The 21,101-nt window shown below is 49.5% G+C and overlaps 1 protein-coding gene and 1 non-coding gene across 3 annotated transcripts in view; both read right to left on the bottom strand.

Moving 5' to 3' along the window:
- The window catches only part of Iqgap3 (IQ motif containing GTPase activating protein 3), a 37,323-nt gene that overhangs the window by 11,449 nt on the left and 4,773 nt on the right, over positions 1-21,101 (bottom strand). The window contains exons 3-23 of one of the 2 annotated variants that reach the window (XM_013158982.2): positions 20,423-20,579; positions 19,254-19,331; positions 17,611-17,687; positions 16,713-16,780; positions 16,512-16,625; positions 16,091-16,269; positions 15,565-15,652; positions 14,666-14,829; positions 14,139-14,226; positions 12,199-12,359; positions 10,248-10,405; positions 8,732-8,853; positions 8,471-8,634; positions 7,081-7,171; positions 6,174-6,341; positions 5,933-6,072; positions 5,656-5,826; positions 2,503-2,586; positions 2,287-2,358; positions 2,131-2,200; positions 274-482 (exon numbers count right to left, since the gene is read on the bottom strand). In XM_013158982.2, coding sequence (XP_013014436.1) covers positions 274-482; positions 2,131-2,200; positions 2,287-2,358; positions 2,503-2,586; positions 5,656-5,826; positions 5,933-6,072; positions 6,174-6,341; positions 7,081-7,171; positions 8,471-8,634; positions 8,732-8,853; positions 10,248-10,405; positions 12,199-12,359; positions 14,139-14,226; positions 14,666-14,829; positions 15,565-15,652; positions 16,091-16,269; positions 16,512-16,625; positions 16,713-16,780; positions 17,611-17,687; positions 19,254-19,331; positions 20,423-20,579 — 2,623 coding nt within the window. The remainder of the gene's footprint in view (positions 1-273; positions 483-2,130; positions 2,201-2,286; positions 2,359-2,502; positions 2,587-5,655; positions 5,827-5,932; positions 6,073-6,173; positions 6,342-7,080; positions 7,172-8,470; positions 8,635-8,731; positions 8,854-10,247; positions 10,406-12,198; positions 12,360-14,138; positions 14,227-14,665; positions 14,830-15,564; positions 15,653-16,090; positions 16,270-16,511; positions 16,626-16,712; positions 16,781-17,610; positions 17,688-19,253; positions 19,332-20,422; positions 20,580-21,101) is intronic. The other variant, XM_063250388.1, reaches the window with a different exon arrangement.
- On the bottom strand, positions 19,707-19,779 carry Trnas-acu (transfer RNA serine (anticodon ACU)). Its single transcript has one exon. It is a non-coding gene; the product is annotated as a tRNA-Ser (tRNA).

Genomic DNA, 21,101 nt, shown 5'->3' with positions numbered 1-21,101 from the left:
GTGTTAGGATTACAGGTGTGAGCCACCATGTCTGGCTCACCCTAGTTTGTTAAACAGAAAACAAGTTTAGAGGTTAAAAGACTACCCACAGCCTCTCCGCAGGAATCAGCATAGACAGGCACTGCACTTCAGCCTTTAGGTTTCTTCTACTACATCACAAGGTCAAAGGGCCACTGGAGCAAGGACCAGCAAGATAAAACCCCTGTGTATTACAAGTTCATTAGCAGTAAAAGAGCAGTCAGCACCCCTCTGCACAGGAGCTTACCCCCTCACCTGCAGCGTGATCTGGTTCTTCACCAGCAGGCCGATCTTGATGTCCATGAGGTTGAGGTCCTGCTCCAACTGTTGATTGGAGCGTATCTTCCTGACCACCTCTTCCTGCAGCTTCAGCAGCTCCGCCTCGGCCGAGAAGTCTTGCTGGCTTTGGTTCAGGAGGTAGATGAACCTGCGCACCACGCTGAGGGGAGGGTGGGCTGTGTGCACTGGTGGAAAAGACAGTGTGTAGGACTGGTGTGCTGCACCAGAGAACTCCTCAATGGTCCCTACCCAGAGTCGGCCCCCTGGGTCCCTTTGCTTCCCAACCTAGGCTCTTCTAAATGGTCCTGTTTGCAGCCTCCCACCCAGATCTGCCTGTCACTGAGCAGGGATGACTGTCTTGTGACTGACGTGACACAGATGTACCCCCAGCCTGGGCCTCTCCCATTTGACCTCCCAAACACAAGCCACAGCTCCAGTTGCTCTGAGGCCCTTTCCAAGGTGGCTTTGTCCCCCATCATGTCCCTTCTGCTGGGCTGACCTGCCCCTCACTCTTTCATCCTCATTGTCAGCCTCCACGCAGCCCTGGCTGCCTCACACAAGGCTGCTATCAGGATGGTTTGTGTGTGAGGTGGCCGTGGGGTAGATGATATGACAGATCAGTGAAGTTTAGACTACGGGGCAGTCAGAGCTAGATGGAGATTTGGTATTTGAGAAAAAAGTCTCTGAGCTAAGATATGAGAGTAACAAGACATAAGGTTTACCTTGAGAAAGATACTTCTAAGCATTTTTAAACCATCTGTGAGGTCAGGACACTATAACCATCACCTTCCTGATGAGTTCACTGAGGTACAGAGAGAAGATTAATCCGCTCAAGGTTTCACAGCTAGTAATGAATGAAAGAGATAAATTTGGAAGAGGAAAGCTTTGTGCCTAAAGGCAGTTCCTCTAAAACTGGACAAATGAACCATGGCTCCAAGAGCTGGCTGGTACTATGAGCAGGTGAAGCTGGGGAATTGCCAAGAAACAGAAGTGAACTCTAAGCCCACCTAGAGCATGAAGAATGCTTCTCAGAGCCAGTGAGGCCCCACCTGCTGCCATGTGAAGAGGTAACAGAGGAGAGCAGTGAATGCCAGGAAGAGCTGGAGGGCAGTGTCTAAGCACCGTGATAGCATATAGCACCAAGACAGAAAGGATAGAAGAGATGAGATAGCAAGCAGCTAGCTTCTTGAGGTCCCTGCATGGAGAAAGGGCAGAACAGGAAAGGACTGAGTAGTGACGGAGATAATTCCTGATCAGCACCGCTACCCCGAAGCCTGAGAGTGTAACCTGCTGCTTTAAGGCCATGGGGGCTGGAGGCAAATATGGAAATGGGCCATTAGACAGCATGCAAAAGAGAAAGGCTGGGCTTTGTCATTGAAGACAAACGTCATGGGTAGCTTGGAAGGGTCTCCTTAAAGCTTGACATACATATCCAACCTTGGGGATGTGGAGCAGGAAGCAGGTGCTCCCCGCAGTGCTCCTGGACAGCCCCAACAGGGCAGAAAGACTGTGCAATACACCAGGCAGGCCTGTGCTAAACTACAGAGCTCTGCAGGAGGAAGAGTCATGGGCAAGGGAAGAAGGCAGAGTTAGAGACAGCTGGAAACCTAGAGGAGGTTTCTTTGGGTTCTGGTAGTAGCTCCCGGTAGAAAAACTGGTGGGAGGAGCTTCGCCTGGAATAGGCTGTTTCTTATTGGGGGGCAGGATGTGAAAAACTGTTCCACCTATAGACACCATGGGTTCTCCCTGCCCACTGCGTATCCCTAGGAGGAATACCTAGATGCTTTGGGCTCTACCCCTTTAAATAGGGGCGGGGTCAGTTCAGGAACTCACCTAATATCCTGTAGTCATCGCGGACTTTCCTGGCTCTGAAAAATGCCTGGATCTTCACAACAGAGTCAACCTGCCACGAATAACCTGCTGGCCACCCTTGTTCTGGCCTTATGGGTAAAGCCTGAGCAGGGGGCAGGGAGATAGGGTGACACTCACATTCCTCTGGAAGTAGTGCAGTCGTCTTAGGTACCGTCTCCGAGCTGCCCACATGCGGGTCCAGGCCTGAATCTGGGAGGACGGACACTGTCTCAGAGCTCCAGGCTGGAGACCCAACCTGAGACCACTTGATTCAGCCAGTCCCAGAGGTTATAAAAGGAGAGAGGATTTAAGGGACAAGAACCCAACCCTCACCCCCCAAATTATCCCGGCTACCTTGATTATGGCATCCAGATTGGCTTTAAAATACTGCAGCCGCTCCAGGTAAATCTTCCGCTGTCGATAGCCCCGCCAATGAGCCTGGAGAACAGAAGAGAAACAGAGGTAACTCTAGGTAGAGTCTCCTATGCCCCCAAGAGGCCTGCAGGAACAGCTTTGTCCAGGGATCTTGGAGAATGATGGTGAGAGGAAATGGCCCTGTTCTCAAAACCTTCTGGCTTCATGGGGAAGACCAAATGGCTGCATGTGCCCCCTGCCACACTGCTTCATGGAAACTTGACAGTTAGATGCAGGCCTACGGGATATTAACAGGGCACCTACCTACTCACCACCTTCACCAAAGCATGTATCATATCCCCCCCAGAATACAGTCAGACACCATGTGCAGCAGCCCTCGGGTGGGCAGAGTGAGGAGAGCAGTCTTATTTGCTGCTGTGTGGTCATGGAGCCTGGAATGCACACCTGCCCATCTCTGTCCATAGCTACCTGAGCAGCCAGCCTCCAGGGTTCCCATCATATTTCTCTTTATAACGGCACCAACCAGCTCCTGCCTCTCAGCAAATCTTCCCACGAAGGTACCCAGAGCTCAGCCATCAGCCTGCTGGTCTCCCCTGATGGGCTGCTGCAACCTGACTAGCTCCATCCACCCTGGTCTCTAAAACATACATCTCAGGGCTCTCTCTTGTCTCCTTCCTAGGTGCCTCTTCCCTTTCACCCTAAGTTTGTGTGAGATTAATTTTTCTGTACTGCCTGGCCTGGGTGTGGTGACATGTGCTTATAATCCCAGCACTCAGGAGGCTGAGGCACTCAGGATCGCTTTGGGCTATCCAGTGGATTCAAGGCCAGCCCGAACTCTACACAGTGAGACTGTCTCAAACAAACTGATTAGATAGTGCCTGTCTTAGCTCACACCTTTCAGAAGCTCTAGACATCTTACTTGTACTCCATACCTTGATTTCCACCTAACTTTCCTCTGGTCTCTCACCTTAAGGATTCTATTCATGTCAGACATTTCACTTTTTCCTTAACATGCCTTACTGCATTCTGTCCCTAACCTTGTTTCCAGTCCTACCTATACTTACTGAAATCTTGGGTTTTAGGAACCACAACAAACATCTCCTAGTACACAGACCTGGAGGCCACTCCACACTGACAGTTGCCATTTGGTCAGATTTAAGAATGTCCTTTCGCCTACTCAACTCCCTCACCTTTCTACAGCCAGTTCGTACTCTACACCCAAGACTTATTCAGTCCTGTCAGGACAGGATATAGAAGAGGCAGCCTGGCCCTTACTCCAGCTGTCTACATTGCCATTTCCATGCTGGCCCTCAACATTCCTACCCCTCCCACCACCTACAGCCTTCGGTACCCCTGGAAAGTGCTGAAGGATACGGCAGAGGGGCCTGCTCTCTGCTCTTATCCCTTACCTGGCCCCAACAAGGCTCCTTAAAAAATGCCTCAATGGCTGGGGGTATAGCTCAGTGCTAAAGCACTTGCCTAGCCTGACAAGAGGACGTGGGTTCCATCACCAACACTGCCAAACAGAACAAAGCAAATAAAAAGATAACACATGCTGGGCATAGTGTGCACCTGTAATCCCAGCACTTGGAGGGTGAGGCAGGATTGTTGTGAGTTCAAGATCAGCCTAGACTACAAAATGAGTTCAAGGCCAGTCTGAACTACATAGTAAAACCTCATCTTGAGAAGAAAAAAAAAAAAAAAAGACACATCTGCTGATCTGGGTTAGCCAGAATTTAGAATCATAGTTGGGGTTCCAGCTAGGGTCACAGCTTACAAGATTAGTCTCACCTATGTCCAGGCAACCTCATTTCTGAGTCTTATTTTCCCATAAGGGGGCAGTGGCCTGAGGCTCTCTACTACCTCTCCCTTACCCTCCTTGCCCCAGGAACCAGGCCAGAACCCACACAGCTCCAGTATGAGTAACAGTCCCTCCTCAGACTCTAGTCCCTCCCTTCCTATTGCATGGCTTTTCATATCCCTGGTGTGAAATTCCAGCCTAGCTTGGGAGGGCGGGGTCCCTATGACTCACATCACCACATACAGATTATAGTTCTCTATTGAGTCCTGGGACCAGTGTCCTCATGCCATGTCTCATAATGACCACCACCATTACCACACTGATTCTATGTCATTTTTCCACTTAAGCCTCACAGTCAACACAGGTGATGAGTGCCATCATTATGAATGAGAAAACCAGGTTCTAGAGGGGCCTAAGTAAAGTACACAAGGTCATACGACCTGAAAGTGGTAGGCCAGGAGGTAAACTTATCTCTGGCTGGACATGTCTCCCTTGAAGTCCACAGGTGTTATTGTTGTGCCTCTACTCATCACAACATCTAACATCAATTGTACTAGTCCTCAGAACATCAACTGTCCTATAGGGAACAGAGTGATCACTCACTTGTAGGTCTCATTCTCATTTTCCATCTGTTCCCAGTGCCCTGTGTCATGCTTGGTAGATACTGGGCATTCAGGGATGGTTTTTTTTTTTTAATAGGACTGGAGAGCGCCCGCGGGTCTCGAACCACCGGACCAATCGGCCCCGGTTGGGAAGCCAGACTCCAAGGAACCGCTGGGCTAAAGCCAGCCCTCAGGGATGGTTCTTAAGGGGAGGTCTTCTGTCACTCAGATTACATAGCATTACCTGGTTACATTCCTTTTAGGCCTTAAGAAGCCACAGTGGGCTATCCACAGGCCAGAGGATAAAATGGAGGGGGTGGCTGCACGAAAAGGTAGAAGACTCTCTTCTCCCCAGGGGCAGCCCACTTTCTGCTCAACCACCAGTACCACCCCTTGACTCCTAGTCAAGCCAAGATGCTCTCCTGCTGTGAGACTCAACTTTAGCCACTCTTCCCTTGAGGGGGCTAAAAAGCAGCTTCCACTCTCTGGGTAGTGCTAATGATGCCACTAACTAGTACTTATGTCATGTCTCCATTTTTCAGAAGAAGAAGATAACGTGGGCAGAGGAAAAATAACCTGCAAGGTCAGAGGTAGTGGAGCTGGGGTTTGAACCTCCAGAGTTCATGCTCCCTGCCACAGGCTGTGCAGATGCCCATAGATCACCCCAACCCCACCCAGTAAGGAGGGACAGTGCAGACAGTGCTGCACTTAGAAAGCCAGAGCTGCCACCTGGATCTTGATGACTGCTGGGAGCCTAGTCCTCAGAAAGTGAGACTCCTCAGCAAACTTCCGGCGGACAAGGAAGCCTCGGAGGCAGGCCTGGAGCCTGATGATGAAGCTCATGTGAGCCTTCCAGAGCTGCTGACGGTCATGGGCAGCAGAGACCTTGGTGATGGTGGACTGTGGAGACAGGAGACAGAGCCTGTGGTCCGCTGGTGGGTAGATAGAATTTCTCCTGCAGGGTGGCCGCCTCCATGATCCCTGCCCTGGAAGGTGCCCTGCCAACCTGGATCTCATCCCTATTCAGGTGGGAGGTGTTGAGGCAGCAGCCTGGGGGTTGCTCCCAGGTCCCCTGGAAAGTCTGCAGATGGAGGTAGTAGGCAGTACCATCCTTCATGTTGTGTTGAACCCACAAACCTGTGTCCCCTGAGAAGAAACCCACAAAGCACAGGACGCTTAGAGGAGGCAAGAGGTGGCTGGGGTCAGCAGAGGAGGGCAGGGGAGGGGAGGACTGCCTGGGGCATTACCTGGATGCTGCTTCTTTGCCGCAGCACTTTCCAGAGCTTGCTGGTAGCTGCTGGCATAGTCAGGAACCACCCCTCGCAGGGCCACAGCAGGGTTCCTCAGTACCCGCTCTGTCTGGGCTGCCTTGCCCTCCTTGATGGCCTGATTGACGGCAGCCACACCAAGGGCCACTAACAGAGGCAGTAGGGGACAGCAGTCAGTCCTTCCTCGAGTCATTCCCATATGGCTCGTTTCTCTAACAGGACAGGCTTCAGAAGAGGGGACACATGGAGGAGACAGGGAATTCCCCAGGTGGCAGCTGGCAGCTGTGCTCAGTGGAGAAGGTGGCAATAAGAGAGGGCTCCTAGGGGAGGGCCAGTGGGCTAAGCCAGCAGGGGTGCAGGGAGAGCAAAATTGGCTTTTTGAGAAACTTAAAGATGGAATATGGGCAGAGAACACTGGGAAAGTTTCTTGGAAATGACAACGCAAGAAGTAGAGGCTGATGAAACACCTGCTCTCCAGTCTGAGAACCAGCACCTTGTCGCTCACCTGCAAGCCAGGGTCTACCTGCATGAATCCCGCTTGTTCCTCACTCCTTGAACCCCAATCCTTTTCCCACTAAGACTAAAAACTCTATCCATAGCTAACTGTAGGCCCAAACTCAAGCTACCAGCAGAAACAGGATGGATTTCTGGCCACCACTCAATCTCACATGCTCATTGCAGGAAAAGGGCCCACAGGAAGGAACAGAAGGAATCAGCCTGGACTTCCAGCTCTTGTCTCCTGAGCATTTCCAGGTCTGCCCTGCGTCCCAGTAGCAGCCCTCTAGTTCTGACTCTAACCTCTCTCCCCACAGAGGTGGAAGGGGCAGCAGTGGAATGGGGGTGCCCACCTCCCCTCCCTCTCCTGGTGTCCTTGACCACCATTTACTTCTCTGAGCTGTCTGTGTGTCCTGGTTAGCTCTGACCACTGCTTGGCGGATCTCTTCCAGCCATAGCACAGCTCCAGGATCCCCTGTCACCTGGGAAATGGAAAGAGGTGAAGCAAGACAAAACAGTTGTCTGGTCGCCCCAGGCTTCCAAGCCAATCAACCCCAGGGAAACAAATGGCAGACTGCCACTGGGAGCCACAGTAATGGCTGCATGGCTTCTCTAGGTCACTGCCAAGAACAGAAGGGTCTTGCCTACCCTGATTCGGGCTGTTCCAAGCATCAGCTCAGTTTAGCACAGAAACTTTGCATAACTTTTCACATCCTCAATATCTGCCACCTGCACAACAGCTCAACTCCCTGCCCTTGAGCCTCAGTCATGCTGTGAATGGTCCACTGAGTACCTACCTATCCAGATTCCCATTTCTCTATGGCTTGATCCTGACTTGACCTTTTCCTGTTCTTGCTCCATACTCCCCAACCCACAAGCAGTAGGACAATTACACGGCACAGTCCAAGTATGCCTGTGCTTATCACACTGACAGTATAATGCCTGACCCTATACCTGACTTCCTTTCAACTCTCACATTAGTGATGGACTTTGTAGAATAATCCTTTATTGAGCACTGTGCCAGGCACTGTTCTAAAGCTTGCTCTCCTTCCTTCCTTTTTTAAGAAAATTATGCTGGAGATCAAACCAAAGTCCTTGTGCATGCTAGGCAAGTGCTCTACCACTGAGCTATGCTCTTAGTTTACCTAAAACACTATATTATGAATTGTTTATAACACATATAAAGCAATGCTTGGCAGAATGAGAACTCAATGAATGTTAGGCAGCGCTCCTGTTACATTTCCTCCTGTAACTTTAGTCCTGTATCTCTAAGATAAACTCATCACTGTCACACATTTGTAGATGAGGAGATGGAGGCACTGGGAAGTAAGGAACTGCAATGTGGGGTCGGAATGCAGGACTCAAATGGAAATTGCCTGGCTCGGGAGCCCTACTTCTGCATCTCCCCCACTCTCTACTGCCACATGCTTGGGGTGGTTCAGCTCAAAAGCCCACCCTATTCGCCAACTCATTTATTATCACCCTCCCTCTGGGAGGGACTCAAAAGGGACTACAGCATCTTACAGGTGAGTATACAGGGCTCAAGAGGCATCAAGGGATCTGCATGAGGTCAGAATAGGGATCAGGCTAGGTTCTTTCATTCCAAGCCTGTGTTCTCCCCACACTGCCCAGTGCCCTGGCAATGGGGGCCACACTTCCTCCAGGGGACTGGGACCTGGCCTGTGCCCACCCCTGGAAGCAGCTGTGTCAATGAAGCTGGAGCTCTACCCACATTGGATGTCCCTCCTGCTCTTGTGGCCCAGTGCCAGGCTTGTGCTCACCTGGGCCTTATGCCTTTTGGCTTCCACTAGAAGGAAGTAGTACCGTGGAGCAACGGAAAGGGTGACATCTTTCAGGCCAGCCGCAGGAAGCAGCAGAGCAGAGAAAGTCTTCTCCAAACTGCCCTGGTCCAGAGCCTCATTAATGAGACTGACAGCAAGGACCTCTGAGGAAGATAGAGCAAGGTGGGCAAGGTCATAGCCTTCTGGCTAAGGACATGGTTGCCAAGGGGCTGTCTTCCTCCAATCCCACACCATACTCACGATCAGTTTCCTCTTGGACCTGGGTGTTGACCCGATTCACAGTGGCTTGCAGGTCATTCCAGCTCAAGAAGGCCTCATCTGCACCACGAACCTGTTGCAGCTCCACCAGGGAATCAAAGTAACTGGAGCAGGGAGAGAGTGAGGTGAGGGGCTTTGTATCCTCAGCCAGAAATCAGTGTTTCAGCTGGCTCCTTGCATGCCTCCAGGGCAGCACACTCATGGGCGCTCCTCTCAGCAGCTGTCTTCCCAAGCCTCCTGCCTGGCTCCTCCTGAGCTCTAAGTGGAAACACATCCTAAGCTTCAGCTTTCCTCCACCAGCATTCTCACCTCCTGGTTGACCTCAACTAACTATAGCTTTATACACCTCATGCTGATGATTTCCCAAAGCACATCTCTAGTTGTTATGTATGCCAGTGGCCTCCAGGGGTCTCCACGTGGACACCCAAGCAATATTGGAAACCCCACAGTTTCTATCTGTGAACTCCTGATTCATTCCACATCAAACATTGTATGTCCTGGTCTCTGCCTTGCCCGAAACCTCAGAGTCCATTCTCTCTTGTAGTCCCAACCACTATAACGCTGCTATTCTGCTTTCAGGGCACATCCACAAACTGACACCTTCTAACTGAACTGCACCTTTCCCAGCCAAGCCTTGGTTATGTGGCACTGGAAGGCTCTGAGAGGTACTGCAGGTCTCCTTTTCCCCAGGTACCCTTGAAAACCCTTCCTAGCACAGCAGCCAGGTGATCTTGTTAAAGTAGGTCAGTTTGGCTCCCTCTGCCTGAAAGCCCTGGTGGCTTCCTTCCTCATTCAGAATGAAAAAGCCACAGCTTGGCCTCTGTTACTGTCTTTATCTCCTGTTCCTCTCCCTGCTCCACTATTCCATCACCCTGGCTTCTTCCTTTTCCCTCCTTCTCTCCCTGTTCCCTTTCTTTCTGTTTCTTTTCTTTTGAGACAGGACCTTGTTATGTAGTTTAGACTGGCCTCAAACTCATGGCAATCCTCTTTGCTCAGCCTCCAGAGTGTGGGGATTAAAGGCCTGCACCACTATATCCAGCAAGCTTTAGTTTTAGATTTGTTTTTGTGTGTGTGGTATTAGGGAATGAACCAGGACCTCACACATGCTAGGTAAGTGCTCTATCTCTTAGCTACAGCCCGAGTGCACCTCTACAAAGAGCTCTTCTACTTTTCTAATCATCTGTCTCCCTCTGCTTCAAAGTAAGTTTGATGAGGGCAGGATTTATTTTGTTCCTTGCATTTCCCAGCACCTAGAATAGTATCTGGCATATAGCTGGGTTGTCAAATATTAGCTGTAAAATAATATCTCAATGGAGGAAAGAGGATGACTGTGGACTTACTCCAGAGAAGAGACACAGGCCAAGGAACTGGGACCAGATACAGAGGGAGGCTGGCCCCAGAATGGGTCACCACACAGAAGACAATTCTCTAACAGGACTCTTGAATCTTCACTTTCCCTCCACCCCTCACTCCCAAGATGTGGCTGACTCTCTCTCACCGTTGAGCATTTTCTCCTTCCACTTCAGCCAGGCCTGTGGCGGGGCTCATCAGACTGCTCCAGAAGCTGGAGGCATCCCTGGCCTCCAGGGCACGGTTAATCAGGACCACGGCTGAGAGCATTTCCACAGCAACGAAGAGCTCCTCCTGGCCCAGCTCCTGCAGCAGAAGGGAGGGCTGGTTCCCCAAGGGTCTGGGTTCATTCGCTAATAGTTGTACTCAACACTGGAGAATGCTAACGATGTACTCAATTCTTTTTTTTTTTTTTTTTTTTTTTTTGGTACTGGGGATTGATATGTGCTGGATTCTAAGTACTTCACACAGAGTATCATTAAATTTTCATAACAAGCCTACAAGACAGGTTCAACTCACAGCCCCATTTCACAGCTAAATCCATGGCTAATGATGCTAAACCAAGGTGCCTGATTCCAGAGCTTCACATGAGCAGTGAACTCTGCTAGCAGCCTTCCGACCCCTACTCCATACCAAGAGTTGCAGTAGGCCCTGTGAACAGAGGGGAAGATAAAGTGGCCCTTGCCACAGTTCAGTGCATTCACAAGGTCCTGGCTCCACTTCTTGCCTGCCGGGTTCTCCTCTTCTTCCAATATCTGCTTCTGCTGTCCCTCTGTTGGAAATGCCCTGCCTGCCTTTTACACTAGAACCTTGTGATGACCACTGAACCTGCTTGCCAGGCTTCTCTCCAAACATGTTAGCTCACTACCCTCAGCAAGGTAAGGGTATGATGATTAAGTAATCCTGAGGTTAAGGATATGAAGGATATGAGAGGCAAGAAGGTAAATAACTTGCCTAATGCCACATAGCTAAGAATAGTAGAGTCTGTAGTCACTATGCCTTACCTCTTAGTACTTATTTCATTTTATGTTTTCTTGCATGAAAGCAATACATATGTTGTGACTGTGCTTTCCTGAAGGTCATGCTTGTGTCAGGGTTGTACTTGAAGTAGATGTCCTATAAACACCCACTACAAATGTGATTCTTTACTAGTCTCTCATCTTCCAGGATGCCTTTCCCTGGGTACCCCGTCTTGTTTCCCTGAAGTCTTCTACTGAATCATCTTTTCTTTTTTTTTATGTGTATACATATATGGTGCTAGAGGTTGAACCCAGAGTCTTCTCATTAAGTTACATTCCCCAGCCCTTTAAAAATTTTTTTTTCTGGGCCAGGGATTTAGCTTTTTTTTTTTTTTTTTTTTTGGTCTTTTTCCTTTTTATCGGCACCAGGGATCGAACTCACGACTGCCTGCTTGCAAGGCAGGCGCTTATGCCGCTGAGCTAAATCCTCAGCCCCCAGGGATTTAGCTTAGTGGCACAAGTGCCTCCTGGCAAGTGCAAGGTCATGAATTCAATCCTCTGGTACAAAAAAAAAAAAAAAAAGAAAGAAAAGAAAAGAAATTGAGACAAAGTCTTGTTAGTCACCAAGTTGCCAAGGTTGGGCGCAAAGCTACAGTGCTCTTGCCTCAGTACCCCAGAGTGCTGGGATTACAGGTTCGTGCTAACACACCTGGCTCCTTCAAGTGTATCTAACTCCTTCAACAGCCTGGGAAATCCTTAAGCAAGGGCAGTGTCCTTTCACTGTCAGAGAAGCCATATGAACTGAAGTGAGGTGGGACAGAGGAGTGGCTGAAAGCATGCCTTGGTAGGATGCTCAGTGTTGCATCCACCCCAGCCACCACTGCCAGTCATGTGGAATTAGGCAGTTACTTACCCACCACCTTTTGGCTTCCTCACCACTGAACTAGAAATAACACTAACCTGATGCTGTTCCTTTCAGAACTAAGTGTGTGAGGAAAGCAGGGTTTCCAAGGGCATCAGCTACAGTGATGCTCTTTAAGACCAGGATGACCACCACTCCTCCCCACAATCACTTGCCAGTGTCTCAGACGGCATCTAGCTGTACAGGAAGCCCTGCACTGGACCTGTTTCTGGGCTTACCCCCTGTTGCTGCTGGAGCACTGTCAGCTCCTGTTGATACACAGCAGAGGCAAAGGGGTAGACTGGAGGCAGCTGGGCTGCAGGGTTCATCAGCTCCTTCATGGTATCAGCAGCTGCTCCCCTCTGGATGGCTCTGTTGATCCGTTGCACAGCCTGGAGCACTGCAGGGGAGGAGAATAAGAGGCCATGCAGGCTGGGCCTTCCAACTGTTTCTCCTCTCCTGGCCCGCTAGGCTCTGCTGGGGAAATGGCTTTGTCACTGCTCAGAGGACTGTCTGCTGGGTTTGAAATACCTCTCTGCATGCTCAGGAGAAAAGGGGGCACGGTCCCTTTAAGAAGAAGCTCCATAAAGAAGCCATTTGTCAGGCCTAGAAGTTGAGTAGCTCAGCATGGAACACACACAGTGGCTGTCAGGGAAGAGGTGAGTTACTAAGGTGGTGAACACAAGATTGACAGTGGCTGTAGAACACCTCCAATACAAGATTGGTCAGGGGGCTCCAGCGACAACCTTGATAACAGTGAAGAGGAAGAAAGAAACAGCTCCAAAGTGAAGCCATTTTAGCTGCAAGTGGTGGGAGGAAGTTAGAAAGGGTCTGTGGTACACTGATGTAATCTGAGTTTACAAATTCTAGAGCTAATAAAATGCCCAGGCATCAAGGAGCACATAAGCTATTGGGGAAAAATAAGGAAAAAAATACCTACAGAGCCTTGCAGTCAAAGCCAGGTTGGAGCACCCTCACCCCAGGCTATAGCACTACAGGGAGGTGGGGCTCAGGCCAGGAGTGAGCAGGAAGCTCTGAGATCTTCTCACCAGCTCCTGGCTGGGAAAACGTGAGACAAGCCTAGTCCAGAGTACCAAAGAGGTGGTGATGGGAAGGCTGGGAGCAATAAAGAAAGAACAGGTCATCTGGCTCAGCAGACCAGTAGAATGCAGATAGAAGAGATAGGGGAGGCCCTGGGAAGGGCTTATCTATCAGGCCAAGGTGATAGGACCCAAGTACAGTGCTGCCTCAAGTCGAGCAAATTCTTTTCCACAATTCTGGTTGCAAACTGAATTGGATAAGAATTGACTCAAATTCAGTGGTTAGGTTCAGTGTTGACCTTATGGAGAAATTTGATCCAGATCTCATGGAATTTGGTTTATGATCAGAAATGAGGAATTAAATTTGTGAAATGAGGTACCATTAAAGAATGGAAGAACTGGGCTGGGGATTTAGCTCAGTGGCATAAGTGCCTGCCTAGCAAGCATGAGGTCATGAGTTTGATCCCCAGTACCACAAAACAAACAAACAAACAAAAAGAATGGAAGAACCCAGGAAGATCTGAAGGTGTTCAGCAAGGGAGGTAAGATCAGATTTGCCTGAAGATTACTCTGGAAGCAGCAATCAGGAATGACCTGAGCTGATGAGGCAAGCAGAAGCTAGGACTCACCCTGGGCCATGGTGAGCTGGTGTTTCGGAGTTGAGAAACAGGCCAGGAGGTCCAGTGTCACAGGCTACTGCAGTGTGCAGAGCACTTTGCCTCATTCCTGAAGAGACTGACCTCTCATGGGGAGAGGATGACTGGCTCATGTTCTGAGTGAAGACTTTTATTTGTATGTTTTTAAGGGAAACTGCGAATACAAATTTCTCTCACCTGGGGAATTGCTACATTTCAGAAGCCAAGAAAATCAAACAGTTTGAAACTGCCAGAAGGGCAAATTTCCTGGGAGGAAACTATCTTCCCAGTACAGTACTAACATGGCACTGTCTCTGAGACCTTAGTGAACTCATTATAGGGTCCCCAGGGCAGCCAAGAATAAAGTACAGCAAGAGAGCGCAGATGTCCTTCAACAGGCTGGGCAGCATTTTCCTTGCCCAATACAGAATCCAGGGAAGGTGTGGGATGATCTAAGAGCCAATAGGACACCCAGCCCAAACCTCAGGTCCAACAATGACTTACTGGCTTGCTGCTGATCACCCTTCACGTTGGCTGCAGCCACAGCAGCCTGGACCTCTTCCTTTAATAGAAGCTCCCCCAGGCCCAGCTCCTAAAGAGGGAAGAGAGGCCAGGGAAGAGTCTTCTGGGACCATGAACATGTTTGGGGGCTGCCAGCATGAGCTGGCAGTCCACCCAGCAGCCATTTTTCACTCCACCTCACCTCTGCAGGCAGACCAGCCTGACCCACCCATCCCTATGAACCCATCTGATCCTTTTTCACTAAACAAGTGTCTGAATGACAAACATTTAGAACACAAACAAACTGACAAAGTTAGCAGAGCTGAAAACAAGATTACCAAGTTGATACTCCAATTCAGCAAAGGGGGTGCATACCACTGCCTCCAGGACAGTATGAAGGACAGTTGGAGGGCAGAAGCTGATCAGCCCAGTAGGTTAGGCTTTAACCATGCGCTCAGCACTTCCTGATCACAGGGACTGGCAGAGGCAGTGCCTGAGTCAGAGGCAGCAGGTAACAGATGGGGACTGACCTGTGCTTTCTGCTCTCTGTCTGAGCTCAGCTGTGCCAGGTACCAGTCAGCAAAGTCTCTCCTCAGCCCTCGTAGGGTGAGGGCAGGATCCTGCAGGGCCTCAAGCAACGCCTCAGAGCTCTGTCGTTCCAGGGCATCATCAACAACCTCTAGAGCCCCAAGGACTGAAAAAGGCCAAGACTTCATGATGGATGATGTGAGAAAGCCCTCTTCCTTCCTTCTTTCCTTTCTTCCTTCCTTCGCAGTTCCCTGATCCTGGTCTCTTGGGTTCCTGGCCAACTGATCCAGCCGAAACTCCTCAGCTTTATCCCCATAACCTGTCATCTTACTATCTCAAACCCTGAGGATTTTTTTTTTTTTTTTTTTTGAGACAGGGTCTCACTCTGCAGTTCAGGCTGGCCTTGAGCTCACTTTGTAGCCTAGGCTTGTCTCAAACTCACAATGATCCTCTTGCCTCAGCCTCCCAAGTGCTGGGATTACAAGTGTGAGCCACTATGCCTGGCGGATTTTTTGACCAGCAGGCAAATGTGTACTTATCATGAGCCTTCTAGCTGCCCCTTCTCCCTCAGTCTCCCTACCTCCATCTATACTTTACATTCTCTTCTCAAGGACACCTGCTCCAACTGCTCCTCCAGCACTGAGAGCTGAAGGTCCTGTCCCTTTGCCTCTGTCTTCTCTCCAGAAATCCATTTAAACAGAAGCCTCCCACAAATGGACCACTTCTCCAGATACTGATGGCCAGCCAGAAAGCGGAGCACGCACTCCTTGGGCTCTTGTTTTTCTCTTGAGGAAAGAGCTGGCTCAAGTGACATGACAGGTCTCTCTGAAAGAAATCATCCTCAAACTTGCAAGTGCTGACCCTGAGAGCAACTGCAAGCCCCCCTCAGCCTGTCCCTTACCATTGACATGGTTAATGTTGTCCTGGATTTCATCCTGGGTTAGGTAGTAGTCATAGATGTCCTGGCTTTCTCTGTCATCCTGCAAAAACTAAAGGACAAGGGAACCAAAATAGTCCTTTCCTATGCCTTCATCCCTGTCTACACGATTTCTTCTAGGGGAACTTCTCAAGACCAAGGTCACACAGCTCAGAAGCACTCTGGAAAAACTGTAGTCTAAGCCTCTGACCCTGACATAGTTAAGTTGAACCGGCTTTGGGAATCTCCAGCCTACTCTTGTCCCGGTCCACATTTCAGAGCCCTCTTGGACCTCCCTAAAGATCATCCCCCAAAGTCTTCTTTTCCAGGCTTCTCTTCTCAATTCACATCACTCTCCTGGGTTCTCGTGTTATTTCTCTAAGATCACTGACAAGTTAGCCCCTTCTCTAACACACAGTTCTGGAACTACAAACAGGACAACCTTGGTTTCACTTGAGAGTTTTCAGTTTACTCAACTCTTTGGCCTCAGCCCCCCAAGGCCCCTCCTTACATGGTTCCTCACATTGGCAGCCTTCTCCATCTTGGCCTGGGCCAGCAGCTCCTGGTAGATGGCTGCCAGAGGCTCCCGCAGATTCCCCAGGAGCGCACTGGGATTCTGCAAGGCAGTAAAGGTGTCCTCGACCACCCCTCGCTCCACGGCCTCATTGATGGCAAGAACAGCTGCATGGACTGGGAGGGAGGGGGCATGGAAACAAGGTCAGGAGGTCAAAAAGAACCTCAGGCCAGAGTGCAACCAGTTGCAGACTGATCCAATACCACGTCTTTACTATCCTCAGAGGCAGGCAAACCAGGTAACCCGATTGCCCTGCCTTTGAGTGAGAGGTGGCCAGAGTCCATCTAAGCATCAGAAGACTTGAAGCTCCCCCACACTCACTATGCTTACTCGTAGCAGGGCAGTGGCTGGTCCCTACCTGCAGCCTCATCCACAGAGAGCTCATTGGCCAGGATGCCCCCAATCTTGCTGAAGGCTGGCAGCTGGAGGCCATATTTGGCAAGCTCAGAGGCCATGTTGCTGAGTTCCTCGGCTGCAACAACACCATCAGTACCCTTCATTAGGCCTGGGCCCCAAGATCTGCCCAGACGGTGGTGGTTGGGGAAGGAGCTGGGCTTACCTGTGAACTTCACTTTCCCATAGAGATCATGTATCTGAGGGGCCAACCCCAGCCGGAAGAGGAATAGACTGGGAAAGAATGGAAAGCATTAGAAGGCACTGATGCCCAGGACAAGCAAACAAGGACATAAACCAGGACAACTTGGGAGAGAAGACTACTCAAGACCTAACCTTGAATAACTCCCAATAGAAAAAAATGTTATCATGCAATAGCCTAAGCAAATGCTAGAGAGGTGAATAAGTAGGTGTGGGGGGCCTGGTGGAATTGGGAAGGTTTTGCAGAGGAGGACAATTGGTAAGAACAAGTCACAGGATGGTGACAGAGGACAGGCAAGGTGCTGCAGGCATAGACCTGCTGAGCCAAGGAACAGAAATGTAAAAGGACATGGGAAGCGAAGGTAGGAAGAGGTAAAGTGGCCACAAGATTTAGTCGTCCAACTCCTGTTATAATAGCCAGCTAACCATTAAAGATTGCCATGAGTAAAACCAAACAGCCTCTGCCATTGATACTATGTGGCTTGCATGTGATGCTTTTGTTTTTGTTTTTTGGTGGTGCAGAGGATTGAACCCAGACCCTTGCACATGCTGGACAAGCACTCTACCACCAAGCTATATCCCCAGCCTGTGCATGACCCTCCACATGTATCCTGTTCTGGTCCCTTCAACCTAGTCTCAAGCTACAGACCCTATACTTCCTGTCCTTTCCCTTTTCCCACATGAATGCGCATACAAACATGCACATCAACCTAAACATCCCTGTGAACATGACACCTCACTCTCTTCACAAGTGCTCCTTTTAGTCCACCCACAGCAAGCCCTCATTCCTATTTCACTATCACTGTCAATCATGGGTCATATCCACTTGAAGGAAATCCAATGACAAGTTCAGCGTCTCTCACCTGAGGGCATGGATGCAGTAGATCACGCGGGGCATGTTCTTCTTGTCATAAATGTCTGTGGTCTCTGGGAAGAAGGTCTAGGTGGAAAACAGCCTGTTATTGTAACTGGAGACAGCACCAAGCATGGAGAGGGGGCCAGGCACTAGGTTTGCCTCTCCAACCTGAGGTGTGTGTTCCCTTGCTGCCTGGGAGCTTGATCAGACTCCTAAACCATTTCTAGTTAGTACTGTGTTAAAGAGAAAGGCACTTGGGACACATGCTAAATCAGTACTCAGTTACAGACACATGGCGTCCTGGTTGCACGGAATAGATGAGGCTATTAGGCCACAGAACATAAACCATATCCTCCAGGAAAAACAGGCCCAGTCACTTAGTGCCATGCCCCCAGAGAGGTGTCCCTGGGAGAGCCACACTCTCAGGAAGGCCCAATAAGGCACACATGGCCATGGACCAAAGGCAGCAGGGCAAGTTACCCATCTCTAAGCCAGAGCCTTCTCATCAATGAGAATCGTGCTAAGAACTGGATGGCTCCAGATACAACTTCCCATGCCACTTAGCAATTTTGATGAGGACTAAAGCATCTTGGCTACATCTGGGGGCATGATAACGGGCCAAAAGTATGCTGGCCTCACTGAGGACATACACTTTCTTATGTTTCTGCTTCCAAAGCATCTTTCTTTACTGCTGTTTGCTCATCTTAGAGTTCCTTTTTACAGGGAAGGAAAACAGAACAGAATTAAACCATGCATTGTAGGATCCTATCATGCCTTAATTTGTATAACTCATATTGGGTGTGGTAGTACATGCCAGCATTTGGGAGGCATGGGCTCCATGAGTTCAAAGCCAGCCTGAACTACATAGCAAGACACTGTCTCAAAAAAAAGTATAGCTTTTTACAAGTGGAATTTGTATAGAGTATGTGACCCTTCTGTCAACATTAAAGATAGGGTAGGATTACTTTCCTCACTTTACAGTTGAGGAAGAGACTCACATAATGAGAGGACACGTATCATGTGTCCAGCTGGGGTCCTGGGCCTCAGCTTCCAACTTGCAGTCTATCATCTAGGGGCCTAGGGATGTGGTGTGCTCTTGGTTCTCTGTGAAGTTCAGACAGCAGGATGACTGGCTGATCTAAGCCCTATCTCCTGCACTACTCAGGGTACTCACTACATAATGTCAAGGAGGTAAAGTGAGGCAGGGACCAGGTAACCTGGTTCAAAGAAACATAGCCCCCAGGAACTGTTCAGTTAGGTTATTTTAGTTTAAAATATACATGGTGGTATACCACCCCCCCACTGCTAAATTTGACTGGCTTTAAAAAAAATAAATAAATAAAAAATAAAAAATAAAATATACATGGATCCAGGTGCGGTGGTGCACACCTGTAATCCCAGTGCTTGGGAGGCTGAGGCAGGAGAATCACTGAATTCAAGGTGTTTCCACTACGTTGTGTGTGAATGCAAGGCCTACTAAACTGCATAGCGAGATCCTGGCTCAAAAAAATCAAACCAAACCAAACCAAACAAAAAGACACGGGCAATGGCACTCCATGTAACCAGGGAGATAAAGCATGAGTGATGGGGTAGGGTGGGGAGGTCCTGTGAATGACAGAAGTGACTGACAATCTTGAGGCCCAGTATTACCGAAGGCAGACCGATGTGGGCTATTGCAGACAGCCAAAAGTTGATGTTGTCTGTGTGCCGGAAATGCAAGCCAGTTGCCTAAAAGGGAAGGAAGGAGAGGAGAATCTATTTTCACAGTTCTCAGTGCTTCCTATAAGCAGAGTCTAGATTACAGCTGAGAGATTCAAGAGGAAAGGCTGGGGGACCAGAGGATCCCTCAGACAGGGACAGAGAAACATTAAATCACCAGGAATGGGTGCCTTAGCTAGTAAACTTTTCCTGGGGTGGTGGCAGGGATGGGGGTGGGGTGGTATTCCAGAGCAGGGAAGGGAAGGAGAGGGTAGTGGGCTGGCTAGAGCCCAGAGGAGAAGCACATACCCAGGAAAACCATTTAGGGTGATCAACCCTACATGCTCTGGAGCGTAGAGCATGGGTAGAAGAATCTGCAGGCAGTTGGTTTTTTGAAGCCATCTTTGGGTGCTGCTAGGGATTGAACCCAGGACCTTGCACATAGTAGGCAAATACTCTACCACTGAGCTACAGCCCCAGGCCATCAGAGTCTTTTCTGTTTGTCTTAGGGCCATCTTAAAACCCACCTAACAACTGCCCCTTGCTGCTAATGTATAACACACAACCGCCTAACTGCTGGGAGACACGGACTTTTTATTTTAAAAGTTTTTAACACACACAGACTGTACAAGTTAATGGGGCTTCACTGTGACATTTCCACGCAGCATGCATTGTGCCTTGACCATACCTACCCTCCTCTATATCCTCTCACCCTCCTTTCTTTTCCTGCTGCCCCTGGACCCCTTTCCATTCCCTAGTAGTCCCTATTCTATTCTCAGGAAAGACACTCAATAATACCTGTTGCCCCAGTGCAATGATTAATAGTACCTGCTTTCCTCCTTTAAATTGTACAGATTTGAAGCTGGGCGCAGTAGCACATGCTTGTAAATCCCAGCACTTAAGAGGTTGAGGCAGAATTGTTGCAAATTCAAGACCAGCCTGGGCTACAAAGCACACTCAAGGCCAGCCTGAATGCATAGTGAGACTCTATCACAAAAAGACAAAAAATAAAATAAAATGTCCAGATTTGCACGATAAAATGTATGGTCACCCATGCTCATGGTTACAAGGGGAAGGGACAGTTAGTGGAAGAAGGTAGAGGTGGAGTATACAAGGCCTACCTGGTACCGCAGTTGTTCCACATCATAGATCTTCTTCAAGGGGACCACAGAGGGTGCAAAACAATGGCCCAGCTTGGCCAGCAGCACCCCATTTCGAAGGCTCTCCTCCAACTCCACCGGGGAAGGAAGCTCCTCCTTCAAGCAGGCCTCCATCCAACTAAAGGGACGAGAAATCCTCTCACCCACTCTGGTAGCCACATTGGTTTATTCCAACTGCAGCATCTGTCTCCCTCTCTCCTGGAGTGGACCTTGAGCCTCTCCAACCTCCTGTTCCTATCTTCCACATCCTGCCCACCTACAATCCTGTCATTGCATGGCTCTTCCTATTTTCTCTCAGGGTGCCCCAAATACCTAAGCTGACCAACTCTGAGCCCTACCTGCTCCAAAATTCTGCCCTATGCATCCTGGACCTGCCCATCTTCAGTGAAGCTTACACAGACTCTTGGAATCCGAAGGCTCATTTTCTTTCTTTCTTTCTTTTTTTTTTGGATACAGGGTCTTACTATGCAATTCAGGCTGGCCTTGGGCTCACTTTGTAGTCCAGGCTGGTCTAGAACTTGCAACGATCCACCTACCTCAGCCTCCTGAGTACTGGGATTCCAGGAATGTGCCACCATGCCTGGTTCCAGAAAGTTCATTTTCTACACCATATCCCCTATATCTCCTCTGAGCCTCAGCT

Source organism: Cavia porcellus, unplaced genomic scaffold (genome assembly GCF_034190915.1).
Source record: "Cavia porcellus strain 051 isolate PalLab524CR breed Dunkin Hartley unplaced genomic scaffold, mCavPor4.1 scaffold_6, whole genome shotgun sequence".
NCBI classification, from domain to species: Eukaryota; Metazoa; Chordata; class Mammalia; order Rodentia; family Caviidae; genus Cavia; species Cavia porcellus.
This window is presented reverse-complemented; position numbering and strand designations above follow the sequence as displayed.